This window comes from Ptychodera flava, chromosome 13 (assembly GCF_041260155.1).
Source record: "Ptychodera flava strain L36383 chromosome 13, AS_Pfla_20210202, whole genome shotgun sequence".
NCBI lineage: Eukaryota > Metazoa > Hemichordata > Enteropneusta > Ptychoderidae > Ptychodera > Ptychodera flava.
In genome coordinates, this window is record NC_091940.1 from 34,486,090 (window position 1) to 34,493,972 (window position 7,883).

A 7,883-nucleotide genomic window follows, 5' to 3' on the forward strand; every position below is an offset into this window, starting at 1 on the left:
TTAAAGGTAAGGTTTTCAAATTCAAGCTCTCATTCACTGTATATCTGAACAGCCTATCCATGATTTTCCTGTTGGAACCAAGTACCGCTATATATTTTGAGATTCATTGGCGTCCTGTTTCACCGAAATAAAATCACAAAACAACTCTCTTAGGTTCTCATCTCGCCAAGAGCGATGTAATCGTGATGTTTACCCTACAACATTAGGTGGATGGACACACACAACCAGAGCCTTGTACAAGGCCCGTAACGAGGCATTCACGACAGGCAGAACGCCAACAAAATGCTATTCCTTATCACCGATAAACATTCGAACCGGGGAGGGGGTGATCTACAGGCAGCTGCAAATGCCCTGAAGGAGACCTGTAGGTACAATTGTGTACGCGTACAGCGGTTTTACACAAATACACGTCAGGTTGTACATCAAAAGAGAATGAAACGGCTCTTTGTGTCCATTGAAATTTTGTATGTTACTCTGTAGCTCCCTGTAAACAACAACGTACTTTCTTAATCCGACGTTTCACTCTCTACAATAAAATGAAAAGTCATGTAAATGTCTTAGAAGAACAAAATATTAATATTATCGGCCAGGTAATTTTCTATATTTGCTTGACTCAAAAACAAAAATGTGTCTTACTTCATATTATCGATTTATTTCTTCTTGAGTTCAGAGACTGAAATTTACACTTTGGCGGTGACGGACAACGTGAGCAAGGAAGAACTCAAAGACGTGATCTCATGAGTTCAATCAACGTTTTCATAAACGTTATGTCAAAACTGGGAGTTTACAAGTGCGCCCCCAGCGAGGAAACACTTTAGAACTTTTCCATTTTGAGCATGATTTCAGTAGTTTCATTATATTTAGTAATCATTTGTTGGAGACGTGCCTTTCGCACGTAATGTAGTGGTGAGTGAAGGGATTGTGTGTTACAAAAATGCAATGGGCTCCATATCAGATTTAGCGATTGTAAGAAGAAATGTACTTTTCGTACTAAAACTGCTGAGTTTTGCAAAGTTTTTATGTGGAAATAAATAAGATAAACACTAAGGTGACGAGAAAAAAGAATAGCATTCCACACAAGCATTTGAATGTTTTTATCATGTATAATAGTGTCTATCGCTGTGTTAGATATGTTTTCTTATATAGCTTTTTCGATATTCTTCAGCAGCAGCATAATGCATGTTCACTGAAACATCTGCGGCGTCTGGAGTGATTTTAATAGAAGACGAAAATAGGATTTATTAAAAGTCATATGCGCCTTGGAAAGAAGTGTTCTTCGTTTGCTCACTCCTTGTTCTGGGAACATCAAACCATTTTCTTTCACAATCAATAACAAAATTATTTAAGTATGCAAATTATGCAAATTTTTGATTGGACAGAAACAGTGTTCGGAATTCACGATGGCTGCAATTCTCCATTATGCGTCAATCGGGTATATCAGTTAAATACTCGATTTTCTCTAAACCAATACCTTGAAAACTTAATTTTTTGTATACTATACAAGAGATTTGTTGTATATTAAGAATTCAAATTCCTCCAACTAAGGCGCATATTGAGGGCGCAGTTTCAAAATTCTCCGACTTTTCGTTTACATGATGGTATTTGTTCACGTGCCCTACTTCATATAAAACAATATGTACCACCGTAAGTCGATGCCAGACTCGATCTACCCTTGTGATGCACACCTTTGATGTAAGTACAGTTGTTTGGCATTCGAACGAATCAGTTTAAAATGCAATGTTGAAGAGTTTAAAGTTATCATTTTAGGTCAAAGTGTACACTGTATGGCCCAAGGTATATACCCTGTGGACCTGTGAAGTGTTGGACTTACACGATCTTTGCTTCATAGCTTAATAAAAACAAATTATGAACAATTTGTATTAACTGATCAGATAAGTTAAAAACTTCAACAATAGGATGAGGTACATGGATAAAGATGACACCGATTAACTAATTGATGATACATACGTGCATGTGCAACAAAAATTCTGAAAAACGTACAGCGTCACAGATAGCGAACCTTTAGATTCACACAATTACAAAGTTTTCCCCATTTCTTCGTCATTGTTTCACAAACCGACATTATAGATGCTCGACACCTTTAAAAACATTTAAAGACAATAAAGCACTTCCGTTCCAAAATCTCTCTCTCTCTCTCTCTCTCTCTCTCTCTCTCTCTCTCTCTCTCTCTCTCTCTCTCTCTCTCTCTCTCTCTCTCTCTCTCTCTCTCTCTGTTTCCAGGGAAAGGATTCTGGCTGTACGGGTGTGTGCATTGCAATCATGAACCAGACGACGATGTGTAGGGCTGAACTTGAACTTTAGAGGAATGATTTATTATCGTAAATTAAAGGTGCCCGGCGGTTCCGAAAGATGTGATGTGAAATTCATGTCTGATTGTTCAAAAGGGAAAGTGTTCCAACTGATACGGTAATAAATTAACCTGAACGTGCCTTACATGACATAACATTACAGGATCGAGTAAACTTAGTCTATAATTCAAAACCTATATTGTTATACCCTATAACCCTTGATGTCATGAAACCTACAGCAAACATATAATGTAACATCATCATACTTGACGAGGCATGTCATGACAAGCAGTCTTTATGATATAGGCAGTAGTGTGAAGATATATCTAACCTTGGTCTATAGGAAAAGAGGATCTATATCTGACAGTCTGATAATCTGACATCTGAGGGTCTTCATGATGTGTCAGAATTTGTTTTCTAGATCTACATGAGATTTCATATACTGCGTCGCTCAAAGACCAGAAATGCAGTCTATTCGTCTCAACAGTGACATTGTGACACATGCACCATATTAAAAACAACTTGCCCTTTTTAAATTTTAAAAGACAGAAATAATGCTAGATCACAAAGACATATTCAACTCAATGTTATCGAAAACATAGTCCCGGCGCCTGACAGGGACTTTGTTTACAGCAAACCTGTAATTGCAGAAGGCAAAAGTTGCACTCCGGTGAAACGAAGAATGCATTTCAATATGCAACAATCTGTAGCCGTCTCCAATCAGAAGAATTTCAAATTTGTACTTTGTAATCTTACTAAAGAAGAAACTCAAGCTGGCTTTGCATGAAAAGGGAAAAACAGACAGCAACCGTATTGGTAACAAATGAAATGTTCACAAGCTAGGGCAAGAAACTGGAAATGTTAAATATGGTATTCTATGGACCTCATGATGGAAAAACATCAGATCATTCAGTTTTGATCGTCTGTCTTGGGCTAAAAGTTATTAATGTCATAATATACAAAGTTTTCCTCCAATGACAGTGAAACGTAACCTTTCCAATGTATTTTCTCACAATAATAATCTTGTGATAGATATTCGATATCGCTATCACATCGATGAAACTTGATAAAAACATGGTTTTTTATCTATCATAACACAGAAGGCCTAATGTTTGTTTTCGCTTTGCTATGTTTCACGCCATTCTCATAATTGTGCTTTATAAGCCGCGGCGCCAGACCTCGTACAAGCGCAGGACAACAGAAACGGCGTGATGTTTCAAAAGTAATTAAATTGTGCAAAGGCAATGCCCTTCTTTCTTCAGCAAAGGAAAATATATGAAGTCTCTTAAAGATGTAAGATACATGCTTACTGTTGTTGAGATTTGAAGTATTCAATGACAAGAAATGCCCGGTAAAAAAATGAAAAATTGAAATTGCTATCTTTAATATTAACTCACAAAAATGCAAGTTCTTAACTACATTTTAGTAGTAATAAGATGATATCCTTAACATTGGCGGTTCCTGGACCGGGAAGACACCTTACATCTCAAAGACCCGAGACATTTATCTTACATGCGGCGTCCATAGACCTCTAACTCGCAAAGATAAATCGCTCGAGGATATCGACTTCCTTCTTTTGTCAGAGTTAAATAACGACCGACGGCGCCATCTATACACTCCAAGGATTTCTCTCCATTGGGTTCGAATACCTCTGCCGATAATCTTCCACAAACAACACCACCATCTTTGGCCTTGCTTACCTTGATAACCGTGTTTTTAAATCCACCTTCAAAGGAAAGACGGTAAAAATCACATCAATAAATACAAACACAAATAAGCGATTTTTCAAAAAGATTGTAATGCCAAACATGCGTTTAAAATAATATTGCGGAGTGTAAAGAATTCTTAACACTTATAGATTTCAGAAAAAACCCCTAAATATATAGAAATCGCTGTAATACTTGTTAATGTTCATCTTGCTAAATACTTACAGCCCACCTTGGACAGAGCCTCTGTACATCCACTTGGAAAGACCAGTTTTACGCTCTTAATCAGACGTACGCACCCCAAATCAATCTGAAATGAAGGTTGCTTCACCATCGGACCCGAATCTGCACATATGTTTGCTTTACCATCGACTAGGTTCGGCAGTGTGTCTAGTGTACCTTGTTCCAGATTCACACCCGTCACAGGTTTACCGAGTGCAAGATTGTCATCAGGCTCTGGCATTTAAACAGAATTAAAGAAATACATAAGCATGCCACCATGCCATTATGACAACAAGGGAAAATATGCTTTTTATGCAAACTAAAGACAATTTTCACATCTTCCAAATTATTCTTTAACGTTAAAATATAGGGAAATGTACATCTAGAAATTCATAAGAAAGGTCATCTTGGATGACATACGAGTAGTCCCCACTTGACAACTTTTGTTTGCTTGAGCTGTTGATCTTTGCTGTTTGTGGCCTGGTTACATTTGAATAACATGCAGTTAATTGAAAAATGCACAGCAAAGTAATGAGCCGGAGATCATGTGGCCTCCGTGCTGTTGGAACGTAATAAGTTTGTCACAGTAAAGTGGTCACTTCTAAACACTTAATGACCTGCACATGTACTTCAGTTTACATTGTTATCATATAAGAGTGTTACAATCCATCTACTGATACAACCCCCCTCCCAAAAGGCTCAAGACATGAAAACTAATGACAAAATGGCCTATCATTACTATGTTCCATCGTATCAAGTGATAAATTCACGTACATGTGTGCATCGTCATCATAGTCATCCTCTTAGTAAAGTTTTTAACATCATCCCTTGATGAATACACGTCCGTATTTTGGTTTGGGCCACCGACGAAAATCATAATGAGTAATTGAGAATCTGCCAAATTGAAAAGGTGCCAAAAATCAACATATTATTACACCTTAATAATCTAGTGTACCTTTTTCATCTTCAGACGCGTCAAAAATTTAGTGAGTGTATGATTCATGTAAGCCGCTGCTATAAAAAATGAATCAAATAAATATATAAGCACGAAACAATATCATTATAACAACAAAAGAAAAATATGCTTTTTTAAGCAAAGGAAAGAATAGATTTGCTCATTTTTCAAATTCTTCCTTTCACGTTATCATATAGGGAAATGTACCCCTTGTAATAAATAAGAAAGATCATCTTGGATGACATACTCGTAGTACCCCACTTGATAAAATTTGTTTGCTTGAGCTGTTGATCTCTTCTGCTTCTATCCTGGTTAGATTTTAATAACATGCAGGTAATTGAAAAATGCACTGCAAAGTATTGGACTGGAGACCATGTGGCCTTTATGCTGTTGGAACGCAACATGCTTGTCACAGTGCAGTGATCACTTCTCAACACTAAATGACCTGCACGTGTACTTTAGTTTACATCGACATCATATAAGAGTGTTACAATCCATCTACTGATACAACTCTAAAAGACTCAAGACATGAAAAACCTATAAAAAATGGCCTATCATTACTATGTTTCATCGTGTCAAGTTATAAATTCACGTACATGTGTGAATCGTCATCATTGCCATTCTTTTAGTTTAGTAAAGGTTTTTAACATCATCCCTTTTTTAAAACACGTCCGTGTTATTGTTTGAACCACTCAAAATCGTGAATGAGATTCTGCCAAATTCAAAAGGAGGCGCCAGAAAAAATATTTAGATTACAGTACACTGTCCCTTTTACCAAGTTTAAATACAGTGGATTCTGAGAAGAGGATTAGTACATGAAACATCGAAATGAAATTGTAAGGTGGTGGTAATACATGTATTTGATTGCATTGCGTTACAAATTTCCATGCATGTGCAGTGTCTTTTAGTGCATTGCCTTTTACAACGTTTTACAGTTCTCAGCTGAAATGTTTTCTGATGAATTTATCTGCCTTAACCATCATGCCCGACATTGGCATGTACAGTTGCTCCATCTAAGGGACAGGACCGTAAACATAGCTTCCGACCGATCGTTAGGTTGGTAGAGAACGCGATTGAATACGATTAAATGAAAGACATCAAGTTAACTGTATACATTTGTTCTCCACACATTGCGAAAACATGCATGACTGATATTAACTGACATATAAACATACAGATACGTTTGCATACATACTCACATCCATGCATTCATACATGCATACCTACCTACCTACCTTCATATACACATACACATATCAATCCATCCATCTATCCATCCATCCATCCATCCATCCATCCATCCATCCATCCATCCATCCATCTGCAGCTACCTTGTCCATAGACCTCTAACTCGCAAAGATAAATCGCTCGAGGATATCGACTTCCTTCTTTTGTCAGAGTTAAATAACGACCGACGGCGCCATCTATACACTCCAAGGATTTCTCTCCATTGGGTTCGAATACATCTGCCATTAATCTTCCACAAACAACACCACCATCCTTGCCTTTGCTGACCTTGATAACCGTGTTTTTAAATCCACCTTCAAAGGAAAGACGGTAAAAATCACATCAATAAATACAAACACAAATAAGCGATTTTTCAAAAAGATTGTAATGCCAAACATGCGTTTAAAATAATATTGCGGAGTGTAAAGAATTCTTGCCACTTATAGATTAAAGAAAAACCCTTAAATATATAGAAATCGCTGTAATACTTGTTAATGTTCATCTTGCTAAATACTTACAGCCCACCTTGGACAGAGCCTCTGTACATCCACTTGGAAAGACCAGTTTTACGCTCTTAATCAGACGTACGCACCCCAAATCAATCTGAAATGAAGGTTGCTTCACCATCGGACCCGAATCTGCACATGTGTTTGCTTTACCATCGACTAGGTTCGGCAGTGTGTCTAGTGTACCTTGTTCCAGATTCACACCCGTCACAGGTTTACCGAGTGCAAGATTGCCATCAGGCTCTGACATTTAAACAGAATTAAAGAAAGACCAGTTTTACGCTCTTAATCCGACGCACGCGCCCCAAATCAATCTGAAATGAAGGTTGATTCACCATCGGACCCGAATCTGCACATATGTTTGCTTTACCATCGACTAGGTTCGTCAGTGTGTCTAGTGTACCTAGCTTCACCTTCAGACCCGTCACAGGTTTACCGAGTGCAAGATTACCATCAGGCGCTGGTATATGTATAGAATCGAATAAATATATAAGCATGCAACCATGCCATTATGACAACAAGAAAAATAAATATTTTTATGCACAACAAACACTAAATTTGTTAATCTTTCCAATTTCATTCTTTCACGTTAAGATACAGAGAAATGTACCCATCGTAATTAATAAGAAAGGTCATCTTGGACGAAATACTAGTCGCCCCACTTGATACATGTTGTTTTGCCTAAGCTGTTGATATCTGCTGCTTCTGGCGTGGTTAGATTTTATTATAACACGCCACATGCTCATTCCGTGTCGCGATTCGCCAGAATACGTCACGTGACGAGAAAATAGATACGTCTAGTCCCCACCGGATCGACAAAAATGACGTCAGAGGGTTTATTTTTGAAAAGCTATTTCCCTAGGGAAATAGTTCTGACCAAATTTGGAAAAGTGCTCGGTCACGTGACCGTGGTGTCGTCTGCAGCTTTGCAACAATAGCGGGTGACCAGAACGTGATG

General features: G+C 37.8%; 1 protein-coding gene across 1 annotated transcript; it reads right to left on the reverse strand.

Annotated features, from left to right (window-relative positions):
- Nucleotides 1-2,301: 2,301 nt before the first annotated feature.
- On the reverse strand, nucleotides 2,302-6,728 carry LOC139148764 (uncharacterized). The gene is made up of 3 exons (XM_070720222.1): nucleotides 6,524-6,728; nucleotides 4,241-4,471; nucleotides 2,302-4,035 (listed from the first exon to the last, which is right to left on the reverse strand). Exons 1-3 carry the CDS (start codon nucleotides 6,663-6,665, stop codon nucleotides 3,818-3,820), a joined length of 591 nt encoding a protein of 196 aa, XP_070576323.1. The 5' UTR covers nucleotides 6,666-6,728; the 3' UTR covers nucleotides 2,302-3,817.
- Between the last annotated feature and the right edge of the window lie 1,155 nt (nucleotides 6,729-7,883).

What these genes read in the sequence shown, in the direction of transcription:
- LOC139148764 (XM_070720222.1), bottom strand. Translation starts at nt 6,665, where the DNA reads ATGGCAGATGTATTCGAACCCAATGGAGAGAAATCCTTGGAGTGTATA. An exon ending in GTTAGAGGTCTATGGACAAG is followed by an intron (nt 4,472 to 6,523) that starts GTAGCTGCAGAT and finishes TTTAAATGCCAG; the next exon opens with AGCCTGATGACAATCTTGCA. An exon ending in GGCTCTGTCCAAGGTGGGCT is followed by an intron (nt 4,036 to 4,240) that starts GTAAGTATTTAG and finishes TTTCCTTTGAAG; the next exon opens with GTGGATTTAAAAACACGGTT.